At 40.5% G+C, this 17072-nt stretch overlaps 2 protein-coding genes across 4 annotated transcripts in view; one reads left to right on the forward strand and one right to left on the reverse strand.

Annotated features, from left to right (window-relative positions):
* Window positions 1-10228, forward strand: part of SELENOO (selenoprotein O) — a 29088-nt gene extending 18860 nt beyond the window's left edge. Inside the window, exons 7-9 of the mRNA XM_073619746.1 lie at window positions 643-828; window positions 6527-6683; window positions 7896-10228. Coding sequence (XP_073475847.1) covers window positions 643-828; window positions 6527-6683; window positions 7896-8093 — 541 coding nt within the window. The 3' untranslated portion in view covers window positions 8094-10228. The remainder of the gene's footprint in view (window positions 1-642; window positions 829-6526; window positions 6684-7895) is intronic.
* Window positions 10229-12663: 2435 nt separating this feature from the next.
* TUBGCP6 (tubulin gamma complex component 6) overlaps window positions 12664-17072 on the reverse strand; it is an 83641-nt gene continuing 79232 nt past the window's right edge. For all 3 annotated transcript variants that reach the window (XM_073619748.1, XM_073619747.1, XM_073619749.1), the window contains 3 exons: window positions 16631-16844; window positions 16026-16225; window positions 12664-12819 (listed from right to left, as the gene is read on the reverse strand). In XM_073619748.1, the coding sequence (XP_073475849.1) occupies window positions 12728-12819; window positions 16026-16225; window positions 16631-16844 (506 nt within the window). In that variant the 3' untranslated portion in view covers window positions 12664-12727. The remainder of the gene's footprint in view (window positions 12820-16025; window positions 16226-16630; window positions 16845-17072) is intronic.

Raw genomic sequence — 17072 nt, forward strand, 5'->3', positions numbered from 1 at the left:
GGCCTATACCTTTTTGGCTTTTGTGAGTATGCACGCGTTTGTTTTTATACAATAAGCAAAGACTGTAAGGAATTACGCCTTTGTGCCCTTTATTTTGTTTGTTCACAAATTTCGATTCATTTATGACCAGTCCTGTTCAGGAGCAGGCGATCTACTCATCGACTGTTCACAGACGGGCCTACAGCCAATAGGGTGCACCGCTGATCACTGTATTCACTGTCAAGGTTGTATTTTAAGATAACACGTGTGATAATCTTTGTGAATTGAGGTTTAGAGTAAAAAAAACATTACAAGTAATGCTTGAAAATACAATATGTATTATGTATGTTATTAGGTGTTACATTTTTAGTAGATATCCAAACAACTCTGTATTAAAAAATATATAGAAAAAGTTTTTGTTTTAGATAATTTTTGGAACTTTTATTTCAGTGTGATTTAATTAATGGTTTGTAGTACAAATTTACACTCGTAAAAATATATTGTTTCTTTTACAATGTACCTTTTTATGTACTGTGGAGTAATGCTCTATGCTCGTACCAGTGACTTGAAAACCAAAAAGCAAAGTAAAAGTGCATTACTGACGTTTTTCTTTTTCCCCCTTTTTTTTTTTTTTTTTTTTTTTTTTTTTAATTCTGGTTTCAGGCAACTTTCAGTGTTGCTGATGTTGGCACAGAGCAATCCCCAATTATTTGCACTGATTGGGTCAAAAGCGAACATAAGCAAAGAGTTGGAAAATATGGAAAAATCTGAAAAACTTCAGGAATCCAGCGATGAGGATCTACTGAATAATAACCGAGAGCACTGGAAAGAGTGGCTTCAGAAATATAGGTATAGTGTAGTACAAAAATAATATTTCTGCAAACCTACACTGGGGTACACAGCAGACACATCAGTCCTAGTCCCAGGAATGATGGACATTAGGCAAAAACACACCTTGTTCTTCCTGTGGATTTTACCCTCTGTATAGGAAGAAGCTCAGTTTTTGCTTCTTGTTCCTGGAGGTATCACATCTTAAATCCTTTATATGATTCTGCTGTTCATTGAAAGTTCATGAATGTGAATGTGTCTACTGGGCTTCTTTTAGTGTTAAGTGAGTACACAGTTTTTTTTTTTTTTCGTTCAGCCAGCAGGTTGAATGAAAAAAAAAAAAGACAGATCTGTGCATCTCCATAAGCGATGTTGATGCAGGAATCTCTCCGGCTGAGACATTGTATACGGACAGGGGGACTCCCCACCTGCAAGAATCAAGAATACACTAAGCGGAATGCTTGCTTGTTTTCCAGCATGACTGATCAACACAACAGCTGTTTACATTGAACAAAAGTCGGCCAGTTACTGCTGAAGCTGCTGATTTTCAGCTGGTGTGTACTGGGCTTTACACAATGAGCACCATGGTGGGTCAGTTGTGCAGTATCTCACCATTACAATGGATACCCCAAACTCTGAAATACTCCCTGCAAGCTAAATTCTGAAATATTAGTTAATAGTAATGAAGGTTTTTAAATCCCGAGCAGATACTATATGGTATTTTCCTAACACTGTAATGGACGGGTGTGCGGGTATGTACTGCAGGGGTGTTTGGACATGTTCTCCATGTCTGAACATGTTCATGGAGTTTAAGAACTATAAAGGTGCCTATAATTGAGTGATTAGAGAATGGTATTCAGATACAAATGTTTATTTCAGTAAACTTTAGCTTTCTTATGAAGTTTTTTCCAATAATGAACGGAGGAAGTCAAGTTTTTCATCCTTTTTAGGCTGCATTCACACCTGAGCATAGCGTTTTCAGGCAGAAAGTCGCACATTTTTACCGCATTTTAGCTGCATTTTTGTATAGGTCAAAAGGTCACCAATGTAAAAAAGAAAAATGCCCGAATTGAGATACAAAAAAAGCTTCAGAACTTTTTTGAGCTTCAGGCGTTTTGGAGTGGAGATGTGAACCATCTCCATAGAGAATAATTGATTTTTTTTTTTTTTTTTCCCCCTCTAGTGTTTTCTAGCTTCAGGCTTCAAGCTACAATACGATCAGGTGTGAGTGGTGCTTTAGCGTTTCTAAGATTCTAAAAAGCCAAAGCAAAACTGATGGGGGAGCTGCCTGTTTCCAGTATAGTGAGATGCAAGAGTGGCGGCATATCATCAGGGGATTGACAGTAAAAACAGCTGGCCCTTCAGATGACACAACCCATGTGTAATAGAAAACCCCCCAGCCTCTGGGATGCGGGATAAGAGTAAAGGCAACTAATCTAAAAAAAAAAAAAGAAATTGGTGAAACCAAACTAATATGGCCCTAAATATACAGTAGCTTCCTAAAAGAGACATGTGGCTTTAGAAATCAATTTTGACTTTATTGGTATCAAAAAATGTTAATTACAGAAATTTAACGTGCTTTCTATAATTAAAATTTAGGCAGATAATGTTTGGGGCCATACTCTGGTTTCCCCAACTTTTTTTTTTTTAGTTTAAGGTCTGGCTGCAGAGACCACACCTACACGTGAGTTGGGGGTGTTTCTTTTAAACAGGCATTCAAGGAGAAAAAAAAAAAAAAGTAAATCTGAACATGTGGGGGGGGGGGGGATTGGGGTGTTATGAGGGAATGAGAGAATTGGGGAGGGTTAAAAAAAAAAAGAGAGTGCGGGAAAAGAAGGAAAAAAAACGGACATACTCACTCCCTCCTTCACCTATGTGGAGGCAGCATAGATCCGATGTTGCAGTTGTCTCCCACCACCTCTACACTGAAAACTGAGCAATCGAAGACCTTGGTCACTTCCTACACCAAGAACTGAGCGATGAGTTCTCGGCTCTGCCCTGAGCACAGAGTGGTGACTTTAAGCCACCATTCTATGCTCTGCCCCTCCACTGCTCACTGGAGGGCCAGACTGTGGAGGACGCAGGAGCTGCTGGCTCAATCTCCCAGCAGCACGCTTGAGAGTCTTAAGTCCGCTGCCGGTCAGCCATCTGAGTGGATCCTGACATTATTGTCGGGATCCCTGCAGAGCCTGGGGCAGCTCTCTAATCTCAGCTGATAGCGGGCTTTAGCCTGCGGCCAGCTGAATCTGGGTTAAAGGAGTGCAGAACTAAAGGCGCTCCTGTGACCCACAGAAGTATGGCCAAAAGAGCTTTGGCCATACTTCTTCTTTTTAAGGCCTGTGTTAGGCTCGATTCACACCTATGTTCATTTTTTCACACCCTACCCCCATCATTGGCGCAGCATATTCACCCACGTGCCTCACGCAAAGTCCCGTTTCTGTCCCCCCACTTTGTTACATTTATTTGGGATGGAGACATGTGGGTGTTTCTCTACTACAGTGTGTGGATTGGTCACAACCCCTTTTGACGTACGATAACCAGGGTGGAAAACACCCATTTTTTGTGACCAAAATATTCCACCTATCCATGACCACACATCTCTATACATTCATCTGTTACATGTGCCTTAGTATTCTGTTTCATTGCTCATTCCACTCCCTTCTTAACACATTATCACCCCCTGGCCCCCTTTTCCCTTTTCTTTGCCTTTTCCTCCGTTTTTCCCTTTTCTTCTACTTTCCCCTCTTACCCAATATCTGTGACGTACCGTATTGAGACCTTGTGTCCCCCCCTGTCCATCTATTGACTGTCTTGTATGAGTCACTCCTCCAACATTTCTTGCTTTCACACCTCCACTTTCTGTAAACCGGATCCTCATACTAACCGTATATGGCATTAGACAACAGTTCATTTTTTGCTCTATCTATTACCTCACCAATTTCTTTCCCTGTCCTACCATTTTTATCATCCTCATACAGTAAAATATCAATTGGTTTTGACTCGTCCCCCATCGCCTTACAGTCCTCTACACTTTTTTAATAAGGTTCATTCCTTGCAAATACCTTCCTCCCTCTTTCATCTTGTTCTTTCCATTACTTATCTTCTCGTTTTCTCTCTTCTTGCTTTACTTATTTATTTCGTTTTTCTTTAGTCAAAGAAACACTGATTCAATTCAGGGCTAAAGTTCTCTTCCTTTATTTATATTTTTTTAATTTTATTTTCTTTAGCTAAGGAAATGTACTGATTTAATTCAGGGCTAAAGTTTCTTTTATATTTAGTTTTTTCATATCTAATTTTATTTATATCTGAATTCTTTCTTTTTCACTTTGCTGCCCATTTCTTTAGCTAATTAAACCACCGATTTAATTCAGGGCTAAAGTTTTATATTCCTTCACCCTTGTCCATTCCCCTTCTTTTTTCCTCCCAACAATCTTGATTTATTCGTTTTTCTTTAGCCAGTTGGGCTAAAGCTCGCTATGGCTTATACTTCCTTGCACAGAGAATAGATTCCTGTGCAAGGATTACTAATTTATGATGTTCTATGTTCCCTTGCACAGAGAAAGATTCCTGCGCTGGGATTAATAATATATGATATACCAACATATATCTACACTATTGTGTTCTTTGCTATACTGCCATGGCGAAGACACGCTGGTTTTTGTCATTGTCTCTGTATTTTACATTGTGCCGCTCTGGCCGCCCCTCTTTCTCCCTTTTTATACACAATGACATCCGTTTGACACATCTGTGATGCTGGGATCCATTCAGTCTACTCCCCGGGGTTGCGACGCGCCCAGCCCAGGACCCATTGCCTCCCTGTCACTGACGTGGGCGGGCCCTGGCCTCGGCGCGTCGACGTCATGCCTCCTGCACCCCGCCTGCGGCGTCTTGGCCGCCGCGGACGGGGTGTTTAGAGTCTTTCCTTCTCCGGGCTTTAGCGCTGTGAGGTTGTTCAGGAGGCCGTACCCATCTGGCCCCCCCTCACCGCGTCGTCACGCCCGTGCGTGACGTTGGCGTGAGCGCGCCGCATGTTTGCGGCTATTTTAGGCTCCATTTGGCCCGGCGTCCCACATTTCCGCCATGCACACTGGACTCCTGGCTCGGCTGGGCACCCACCACTCAGGTAACTCCCTCACATTCAGCCACCTCCCTTCACCCATTCCAACTACTTTGGTTTTCTTGCCTATGCCTCACTTTTCCCACCACTTTCACTCCCCTTGTTTTTCAGCTCCTTTTCACACACCTTGGGGCACGCTCTATTGCTCCCACCTCACTCATTCCCCAACATCACCATCCTCCATCCCACACCTTTTCTTACACCTCCATTTTTCATGTTTTTCCCCAGCTCCTCCACATTCCCTGTCCTTGTCGGACGTCCCTGCCTGCCGGTCCTGTGGGTGCCTATGTCACTTGGGCCACTGTGGCCGGCATCATCGGGGTGCGCTCCCTGCCTCAACCCCGGGGGAGACTCCATGGACCCAGATTAACATCACATTGACACACACAGGTCATCACAAACCAACTACTGCATAACCTGTGAGTATGTAGAAGATCATATTTTCAACATATGTTCTCTACAAATACCTATCCATACAATAACAGTTCTATTGCTTCTGTTATAGTTTAATCGCATCGGACTCCTGACGATTGGTTTAAAGCCAAGAAACGCGTAGAGTTTAGATCTATTGATGCATCCATTGTTTGTACCATGCATACGTGCTCTTGTTAATGCATTACCTATTCATGCACCTCGCTTGTCCATACATTGCTGTCAATATGTTTTCAAGTCCAGATCCATTCATGTATACACTGACTGCACAATGTATATATGCTCTTGCAACTGTATAACTATTTATGAATCCTGCTGGTCTATACATTGTTGCGAACATGGTTTATTTTGATTTTATATGTGTCCTCTTTTTCATTGGTTGTAGTTGATTTGAATATCCATGCCAATAAAAAAATTTTTTTTACCATCATTACCTTTTACCATTATCTATGTTGACCCTACTCATCTTACTCTCACTTCATCCATATAACTGTCAACCTATATGTTTTGTTCATTTTTTCACACCCTACCCCCATCATTGGCGCAGCATATTCACCCACGTGCCTCACGCAAAGTCCCGTTTCTGTCCCCCCACTTTGTTACCTATGCATGTTGCTTTTGAGCGTTTTTGGAGGTTTTTTTTTCATGCTTGGCACGTTTTTGAGCAGCGTTTTTGTAGCGTTTTTGCGGCGTTTTTGCCGCGATTTGCGTTTTGCGTTTTTTTTTTTTTTATTTTTTTTTACAGTCTTAAAAAAAAATTGCAAAAAAATAAAAAAAAAAAAAACGGCAAAAACGCTGCAAAAACGGTGCACTTGCGTTTTTGATGCTTGTCCATTGAAATCCATTACATGCAAAACGCTGCTTTTTGCATGAAAAAAAGTCCCCGACCCTTTCCAAAAACGCAGAGATACAAAAAAGCATTGATGTGAACATGTTCCATAGGAACCCATGTTAAAAAATTCCCATGCATTTCTGCAAAATGCAAAATGCATTAAAAAACGCGCTAGTGTGAATGGAGCCTTAATGTCCATAGTGTGGGCCTCAGGTACCCTAAAATGGATGTAGACAGAAAAGGAAATGTGAAAAATTATAGCTTATATGATATTATAGTATATATTCACCCCTATATGGTAAGACTGCTAACTAGCTTTTTTTTTTTTTTTTTTTCAGTGCACGCTTGGAAAAAGAACAAGAACATTCTGAAGACATTAAGACTTTACATGCAGAGCGTGTAAAAATCATGAATTCCAACAACCCAGCACACATCCTGAGAAATTATATAGCTCAGAATGCCATAGAGGCAGCTGAGAATGGAGACTTTACAGAGGTAATGATTTAACTCTATTCTTAATCTCCACTAATGCTTACCTATCAGTTGTGATTACATTTATCTTAATATATGTAGCAGCAAGAATGAAGTATTTCACCCTCATAGATGGTGATATACAAACCATTCCCCTTTTAATAAATCTAATTTCACCTCCGCCCACAGTCTGGTGCAGGGAAATGCCTAAACCTTATGCATTTTTACTTGTCACCGCAGCATAAAACAAAAATGCCAATATGGTGGTTTAAATTTACTGAAAAGTACCCAGCAGAATGGTGCTCCCACTAGAGGGAGCTGTTTAGAGGTCAAACCTCCTGCCCCACATTAAAGAGGTACTTCAGTCAGTTTGAAAATTAAGTCAGCAGCTTGCTGACTTTATAATAAAAGGACACTTGCCTGTCCAGGGATCCAGCACTGTCCTCACCCGGGCCAGTTCCTTGCCAGTCTTTGGCTCCCCGGCATGTTAACTGTGGGAAGCCGGCTGTGACTCCTAAGGCTTCTCACTGCACATGCACGAGCTGCACTGTGCTTTGTGGTTGGTCCTGCAGCTTCTGGGACCTGTGACGTGTCCCAGAATATTGTGGGCAGAGAAGGGGCTTTTTGGTGGAATCGCCTAGGTGATCTGACTGGAAGCGAGTACCTGTGCAAACTAGGTACTGACCTTCTCCCAAAAAAAAAAGTGTTTTAAAAGGAGGGGGGCATGCAGCGGAACTTTCCCTTTAGGGTGATAAAGGCAGCGTGGCACAATGGAGCCTGCACATGCGCCACAATAGGAAGCGACTTCTTATGGTGGCACACCAAGAAGAGGAGCGCCGGCCGGGGACCTGAGAAAAGAAGGATCAGGGATGCTCTGTGCAAAACAACTGCATAGAGCAGGTAAGTATAATATGTGTGTTTTTTTTTTTTTTTTTTTAAGTACCCTTTACAATCACTTTAAAACAAACCTGTTGTTATACCCTGTATGAGCAAAGAACGGGTTTGCTTTAAAGAATTATTATTGTGGTTGTCTGCTAGTATGTTTGGATGGTGGTCCGCAGTGCCAGCCCACAAATTTATCTGTCATGTTTTCTTTAACCTCACTGGGTTTACTGTTGTACCAAACCTTCTCTGTCCCTAACTCCAGTGTTCACAATTGATTTGAGCTTATATGCGAGAGACTTTGCCTGGAAGACATTAGGTTTCTAAATGTATGGTATTTAAATTGATCACCAGGTGAGGCATGTCCTGAAGATTTTGGAAAATCCTTATGAAGTGGTGGAAAGTGAAGAAATCCCTGAGCTTGCTGAAGAAGAACGTCTGGAGGCTTGTGCTTCTTCTGCTGTCTTTAGGCCCACAAATCTTTCCAGAATTCCCTATAGCAGGAAACCTCCACTTTGGGCTACAGAGCTATGTGTCACCTGATCTTCATAATAGCCTTGTTGGTCATTTTCTGTGTTCATGCAGAAAAAGAGATCAACAAGGCCAATTCTAACAAGCACATATGTTTTTTTTTTAAACTACATTTGGATTTTTGGTAACGGTATAACCATTTAAGGCTGCTTGCACATGAGGACATCTTGCTGCTGTGTGTCCTCCTGGCATGTTAGTGCGCACTGGTGGCACAGTTACAGCATCCAGCCCCGCTGCCTGCCAGTCTATGGAAGGCTGCGGCTGGACAGGGCTAAATGTTATACCGAGTGGTACTCCCGTTTAGGGCCCTATGCGCTCAGGAACAAATGCTCTAAAATGCTGTGAGGTGCACACAGCCGCTAGATAGCCCTGTGTGCAAGGGGTCTATTGGGGGAGAAAAATTGTTACAAAATATTTATTTGCCATTAAAACCTATAGAATCCAAATGTAATTTATACATGACGGCAAAAATATCAATTCAGGAATGTGACGTATTTTGGCCTGATGTTAACCACTGTAGTGCTTGTTGCATGTTTTAGCATTGTGTATGTCATCACATTAATATAAAACATGTTATAATGGGCTTGATGCTTTTTATACGCACAAAAATGTTGCAATTGGAAAATGAAACCATTGCACTTAATGGACATATTCAGGTAATTTTTTTGCTGCTTACTCTGTGCCTTTTGTACAGACTGTACCTTGTTACAAAGATAGGTGGAGGATATAGATTTTTTTTTTTATATTGATTTTCCATAAAATAGCAGATTGTGTATTGATTTGTTTTAATGGGCAAGTGAAGTGTGTGGGAGAAATGTACAGTGTGAGATTACCTTGGGATAGAGATAAATGTGTTTTTTTTTTTTTTTAAGGGTGGGGAATTTATGCATCATTTTATTATATCATTATGGGGGTTTATTTAATGAAATAAAGACCCCTGTTCGCTCAGAGTGGAGATCAGTGACTGTTAGTCACTAGGGTGCTGGGCTGAGGAGGATGCGGGTGCAGCTGGCTTTGGCTCTCAGCCATGTCCTGAGTGCCAGGAGCCATCTGTCAGTTAAGCAGCTGGGTGAATCCTGACAGTATGACTGGGATTCTTCAAGAGCCTGGAGCGTCTCTGCCATATCAGCTGACTGCAGTAGCCCACTATAAGCCAACTCTGGGTCACAGGAGACCAAAAGGGCACTCCTTTGGCCCATAAAGTATGGCTAAAAGAGCTTTGGCCATACTTTTTTTTTTTTTTTTTTTTTCTTTTTAATGTAGTAATATTTTAGATGGCCACAGTATCCATGTTTCTACATAACAAGATTTTTAGACAATTTTATTATTGCACATACTGCAAATGGACCTTTTTGGACCCGATTGTAATTCATGCGCTTGCAGTGCCGACAACTATTTTAATGCAGGACTTGACTCCTCTCCCATCTCTCTCATGCTGACACCAACATCTTCACCCAGTCTTATTCTGGGTTGGGATCTTTGGTAATCTTGATAACCTAACCCCCATACATGCGCACAGGAGTTCATTTGTTTTGGCAGGGAGAATATACAATGTACAGCTCATTGTAAATTCTAAAGATGTAAGTTTGTTTTATTGCAGAAGAGGCATGCTATGTCTCTTCTGTAAAGATCCTGCCTGCTAGCTAACTTTTTATACAATTTTGTTGCACTTTAATAGATACCTGCTATGAGATACATATGGAAGCCTCCATTGCTGATCCCCTTCTGAAAATGCTAGGCATGTTTGGATGATTCTGGCTTTAGCTTTTCGAGTCACTGATTCAGGACTAGTATGCCAAGTCAAGATATGGGACTTTAATTCTGCATATTTGTCCAGGAATGATGACTGTAAATGAAGTCAGCAATGACAGTTTGCATATGTTTTAGGACAGGTTTGCTTTAAGAAATAATTTAAAATTGTGGCTGTGCTTTGAAACATCAGGTGTTTACGGGGTGATAAGGTTATTGGTCTGAGTCTCTCTTCTTTCTACATTTTTTTTTTTTTTCAATGGTCTTTTATGCCAAAAAAATATTCGATGAGTACATTTCTATAAGCATTAGAACATAAAATGAAGACCTTTTTGTGTTCAGTTAATTTACATGTTAAATACAATTTCAAAATAAACAAACCTCATCTAAAATGATTGTTTTCAGTACTGCGTTTTTTTTTGTTTTTTTTTTTTGTGTGCATGTGATGGAGGGCTCTGAGACCTTACTTATTTGGTAAGCTCTGTTGGAAACCCACTCTGCTCTTCTTGCCACTATTAATGTGGATGGGATTGTATTACTTTTTATATGTGAGCACCCACACCAATAAAATCCCACACTGAAAAGGAATCGGTTTATATTTTTACAAAGTTGTTTTACATTGTAATAAGTCCATTGAGAGCAATGGAAGAGAGCATCATGACACAGTTAGACAGTTCTGACAAATGCACTCATCTTTAAACATTAGTACATCCCATTGCTGCAGTACAGTCAGTATTGAGTGTCTGCTGCAGTCACTGGCCACTGTTGCTCCAATATTCATTAGAAAAATTGAGAATTATTTATGATGCATTTTCTTGGTGTATACTGTATATGTTCAAAAAACATGTGATACTCGCAATTTTTTTTGTGTTTATCCATTTCTATCAACTTTAGTTTTGGTAAATCTATGTAAAATTAGGCCCTCCCTAAACCTTCCAATCAATTTGTATCAAATCAAGCAGTCCCTCTTTCACTACATACTTGACAGATCTAAAAGATTGTACAATCAGATTGTAATTTGTATGATGAGCCCTACTCAACTGTTCATACGATCAACATCTAATTCTTAAGGTAGAAAATATAGCATTACAGTCATCTTGTCTATAGATTGGAAGCTCTTAATCAGTCTAAAAACAGGTGTGCGCCGGGCCAGGTTACTTGTGAGCATCAGAGCTATTTTTTTTTTTTTTTACATATGTAGACAGTGTTTTCCAAGGTAAAAAGAAAATGGCCCTTGAGATTTTCAGAAGGCTTCTATGCTGCCCTTACAGGGACAGTTACATTGTTATCCGTCATGGGTATATAGAAAACGAACATGTATGCTGAACGTGGATGTTCTAGGATTGTGAGACTTGATATACCAAGTAGAAAAATAGGGAAAAAGTGCATGGTGAGTACAGCCGTTTAATTGGGGATAGTTAAAAAGGTTAGAAGCCCTCCTAATGCTTTATATTCTCCCTGACAGGTCCTGCTATGCAACCAGGTCTGTCTGACAGACTTGACTGGTTAAATAAATGGCTAGGGACCCCCCCCCCATCCTCATTTGAAGGATTCAGCTATCCTTCAACAGCTGGAATTTTTCCCCATAGCCTTGCTCTACTGTGTTGATGGTTAGTGGATACACGCCATCAAATATCCAGATTTAGGCTATTTTTTGGTACATATGCAAAGGGTTTCTTGGTTTAGGTGTTGGGCTGTGAAACAGGAGAGCTTTGTGAAGATACTGAAGGGCAGCACCTCTTTGGTGATCCTTAGACACTTACCTCAAGGAAGTGTGCACCTTTTTCCCCAGATAAAAGAGGCTCTGTCTCCTACAAGCAAGCCATTGGCTCAGGAGAGGAAACCCTTTTATTTCCCATTCCTCAGGGTCAAAGCCCAAACCCGGAACCCATTTCTGCCATAAGACTTAGACCTTAAAACCCACCTCTTCGCTATGGGGAGGCACCTCCCACTACCTCATAGTATGGGGCATCTGGTTCCAGGAAATCTCAGATGTTTACATTGAGATCATCATTGCATAGTTAGTACAGCAAGCTCCTCAGTTTTTTTTTTTTGTGTTTGTTTAGCCCACTGGGCTTGCAGGAAAGAAACGTGCTTGATTCCCCCATCAACAAAAGTTAGTGTTGACGGGAATCCCTCCCGCAGAGCCATTGTGTTCCCCTGGCAGGCAAAGCCGTCCCCACTGGGAGAACACAGTGATTTTTGCTAGCGGCTATAACTGCTGCTAGCGATAATCACATGTAAAATCTGGCAGGCTGGATTGTACTCAAGTTAAATGATCAACTTTGATACATTCAGCCTGCCCACATATGGTTTGAATCTCAGCCAATTCAGCAGGAACCGTCTATGGCCAGCTTTAGTCATCTCTCTGCTCACTCCTATCATCAGGTTCTTGTCAACACATTTGTATACAGCACACCTAAAAGGCTGCCAGTCCTGGCCTTCCCTGTCTGAGTGCCGCTGTACAGGGAATTGCAAGAGATTTACACAAAGTCAAATTCAGATACTTATGGCATTTAAAAATAAATGTGATAAAGAATTAATACAAAGTTGCATTATTGTGTCTTATATCTGCCTGGAGGTCAGCTTCAAAAAATAAATTATAAAAAAATAAATAAAAAAAAAAACACGACACACAGATATGTCCCACCTAAACATAACAGCTGGAACAGGCTGCTTGTCTGAAATCATATGACAATGCCAGAACTGGTCTCTGCAGATCCATGACTGACACAAATGAAGGCTGCCATTTGTAGGCCAACCGTACACAGCACTTTGTTGCTATCACTAGAGATGCAGCCATTCACAGAAAACACTATGGAACAAAATATACAGACTTGGGTATTTACCAAAACATAAATTTATTATACATTTATACTGGACATATATAAATAATGTGTCTCTGTTCAGTTCTCTTTGTAGTAATTGTTGAAGTTAATACGCAGTAAGAAATCTTCCAGATGTGGTTGGTATCCCCGATTTACAAGCTTGGTTACCACTAGAATACAAAAAATGCAAATGGAGTTTATTTAATAACTGTGATCTGTTTAATACTAATAATGACATAACATCCTGAGCTCCTATATGTGTAACCCTGCGAGGTGTGCAGAGGAACAATCCCATAAGCAAAGCTTGCCACCTATTACAATGGCCTTTGTGTAAAGTGGCGCTAAACTCTGCTTCTTTCGGGTGCCAGGCTGTGGCCATCTTCATTGGCCGCCACAGGAACACATCCTGACGGACAGGGGATGTTCTGGAATGTATACCGAACTGTGCTTGCACAATGTACATTCCAAAGAAAACTGCAATCTGGCAGCTACGTTTCTTTTATTGCAGAAGAGACATTGCATGGTCCCAGTTTTTGACTTTAGTTCCACGTTAATAACTACAGCCATGTAAATAGAGCCAATCATACCGGCCTTTTAGTTGATGATCAATACCATACTTTTTCTCATAAAATATTCACGTTCAGTCTCTAAGGTGGACATAAAACGACCCCACTTATCTGATGCCCAACATGGTGCTCAAGCTGTTTAAAGTAGAATTTTGTGCTTTTACCAACTATGCTTAAAAATGCTCCTTTAACCCATACTAACACCTATACTTACTAACCCGTGTAAAAAAAAAAATGATATACTTACCTATTCTCAGGCGTCCTGGTCTGACCACTTCATCTCCCGTGTCAGCCAATGCTAGCTACAGGAGAGTGTGCTCGACAATGGCTGGCAATGCCTGAGCAATGATGTCACCCATAGGCTTACCATGGTCCAGCTCTTGTCAGTGCTCCCTCCTCTCCCCTGCAGCAGCCGTTGTCTGACACAGGGAAGCCAATCATATGACCAGACCGGAGTGGCCTGAAAATAGGTATAGACAGGTTTATTTTTACACAGGTTAGATAGTATGGGTGTTAGGAAGGGGGAAGTGATATCAAAGGTTCACAATTTTTTTTTTTAACCACGTGCTGACTGGGCACTTTCACCCCCTTCCTGCCCAGACCAATTTTCAGCTTTCAGCGCTATCACTCTTTGAATGACAATTGCGCGGGCATGCAACACTGTACCCAAATTAAATTTTTATCATTTTTTTCCCCACAAATAGAGCTTTCTTTTAGTGGTATTTAATCACGCTCTATTTGTGGGGAAAAAAATGATAAAAATTTAATTTGGGTACAGTGTTGCATGACCGCGCAATTGTCATTCAAAGAGTGATAGCGCTGAAAGCTGAATGGAATCCCCATCCATTTGTTTTTAGTGGAGTGGACAGAACTGGATCGGATGCAGGCGGGTGTAACCTGACACATGTCCATTTACATCAGCCTTATTATAGAGAACAATGTGTGGTCCCGATTGAGCCCGCCTTAAAAACGGACAGGCAGACCCGATCAGTCTGCTTGTGTGAAAGGGGCCTTAAGGCCTTGTTCACACAAGGCATACCATAGTGTACCTTTACAAGGATGGACAGGTGTTCCGTGCATCTCTCTGCAGGCCATCCCATTGATGTCATTTGGGATGTAGCAACTGCATAAACAAAGCCGTTGCTCCCAATTTTACATCACTGTAGGTCTGCATGCATGTCCCTGAGCTCACACTGTCTGCATTCAGGGTCATGTACCCACACGGATGTCAGATTGGCAACAGCAGCTATGCCTGTGCAGCCATTGCATCCCAATATAAATGGGACTGCCTGTACGGTAATGCATGGAACACCTGTACATCCCTCTGTGGGGAAACATGGCCCTCCATGGGCATACACTTTAGTATGCCACATGTGAATGATGCTTTAGCTTGAATTTTGTGAGTTATGATGTGTTTATGTGCACTATTAATGATTTTAGTGTATTTGTAGCAAAAATATTGTTTTGATAAACAATTGCGCAAATATCGCGCTGCCTTAAAAATAAGTAGCACTTTCTTTTTTTCTACTGGCCGTGTGCCTTCAGAAAATGTATGGTTTGGGGGGGGGATCTTTTACAAATTCTGAAAGCTGTAAGTGAAAAAACTTTTTAAAGGTAAAAGCCTGGAACTCTAATTTAAGACTAGAGGGTGATAACTAACTCTGATCAGTGCTTCCAGCAGCCTGCACTTACACAATATATTATATTATCCAAATGATTGAAAAAAGTGTCTGACCTGACTGATCCGTCCTATTCTCAATAATAGGAGAGAAGAAAAGTGTATTCTGCGTATGTGCATCTTCACCCTTATGCTGTAACTGAGCCAGAAGCCCAAGCAGAAGTACTATAAGGATATCACATAATCTACTGCACTGTTGGAGGGTCACAGCAGTAGCCATCAGAAATTTTCTTTTGCTTAGGGACAACATACAGGAGCTCCAGATTAGCTAAAAACAAGTTCTACTGCCCATGCCCAAACAAGCCACAAACTTTGAAGAGGTTATACAAGCAATAGTTCTACCAGCGGGTTTATTTGTTATTCCTCATATGTTACATGTGGAACATCAGCATAGGAGTTCAAGCCTCACATATTGTCTTTTGATGGGTAGTTCCAATAATGGACAATATGCAAATCCCAACTATATAAATAGATAAACCCATTAAATTGATCAGCATTTTTCTTTTTCTTTGGGAGTTTTAGGTTGTTTGTTTTTTTTTTTATTGTTTGGATGAGATGGGGATGGTGGGTTCTAAATACTGTATAGAAGGGTTTATTAGATTAATGATATAATTGAGAAAAGTGATTTATGGTAGAAGAGCAAAGACAAAAGTGTATATATATACAGTCTACTCTTTAATTTTTTTCTTTGTATGTATATATCTTTTTGTACATTATTAAATGTAGTAAAACATGTAATAAAAATTGAATTATAAAAAAAATTGATCAGCATATCCTTAGATATTCACAGCTGATGTTACATGCAGATCTCAACTTTTTCTGTAAAAACAAAGCCCGGCCTATCCACTCTCACCTCCAAAGCGTGTCCATTGGTACTTTAACGTGAATGTCTGTCTTACTGACCAATAGGGAGGACTTAGGCCAAAACTGATTTTCACATATTGAGATTTGCATACAGCATTAGCTGCCTATATCTGTAGATCTACCGATTATTGAGATGGTTATCCAGGTTTTACTCACACCTTGACCAGGTTTGTGGCCGGTGTACTTAGAAAGCTGCAATTAAGGATATTCTAAGAACAAAAGTCCAAACTGTTCATAATAGAACAGAACATATGGGAAATGGACTTACCTTCAAACAAAAAGTCAGAGTAATACTTGAAAGTATTGTAAGACTGCTGCATTAATGTGTAGTTGGGGTGGCTAGCTATCTGCTTTTCCTTGTCACAAACCCATGGCTGAGAGATAAGCTGTATACGGAACTTCAGGATAAGATTGAAAATACTGTGTATAATGTTCATTAATGGGGCTGCCTTCTCCGTTAGAAGACCCCTAGAAAAAAAATAAAGATTCAATATTTCAGCTAAGCCTGAAAAGAGCCAAAACCTGCAATGTACAACAATATATCTCACACTAACAAATCCACATAGGTGGCATTAGAATTCACAAAAGCGCTATGATTAATTTTACGGTTATGGTCTTAAATTCCATGCAAACAACATTTACTCAATCAAAAGCAACATTGTCAAATTCATTTTATGTATGATGTTAGCGAAATTTCCTGTTAAATGAGGCTTGGATATCTATTTTTCACTGAAAATGTACACTTATAACAGGTATCTATTTCCTTTTTTTGCCCTGTTACATATACTGTATATGTTAATTTGCTGCAGATCACAATACATATGCTACCAGCATTATTCATAGAAATACAGGTTAGCTGCACCCTGTATGTACCTAAAAAGGGCCTTGTTGAGGTATTCCGTGTGTGCCTTGCGAATTTCCTCCAGGTTGCTGACTGCACAAAGTTGGTTTCTAAACTCAGCCCATGTAACGTGCAGAATTTGGTTAGCAATATACCCTTGTATAACTTTCACAAAATGCTGCATTTCATGGCGATACAGCTGGAGCTGTCGGTACTGGCTTGAATTGGATGCTTGATTCACTAAAGCTGTAAGGAAAATATAAAAAATATTACACACTAACTCATCTATACACAGTCAAATCATTAAAGGGGTCACTAAAATGGCTTTGCCGAGAGGACATTATCATGGCGGGGGGCAAAAACAAAATTCTCTATCCCATTTCTTCGAATTTTCTTGTCACCAGAGTCAAAAGCAATCGCTGATTTTTAGCCCACTGGTCATTAAAAAATCGAATGCAGTTTCCGAAAACTAAA

Source organism: Aquarana catesbeiana, linkage group LG03, assembly GCF_042186555.1.
Source record: "Aquarana catesbeiana isolate 2022-GZ linkage group LG03, ASM4218655v1, whole genome shotgun sequence".
Classification (NCBI taxonomy): domain Eukaryota; kingdom Metazoa; phylum Chordata; class Amphibia; order Anura; family Ranidae; genus Aquarana; species Aquarana catesbeiana.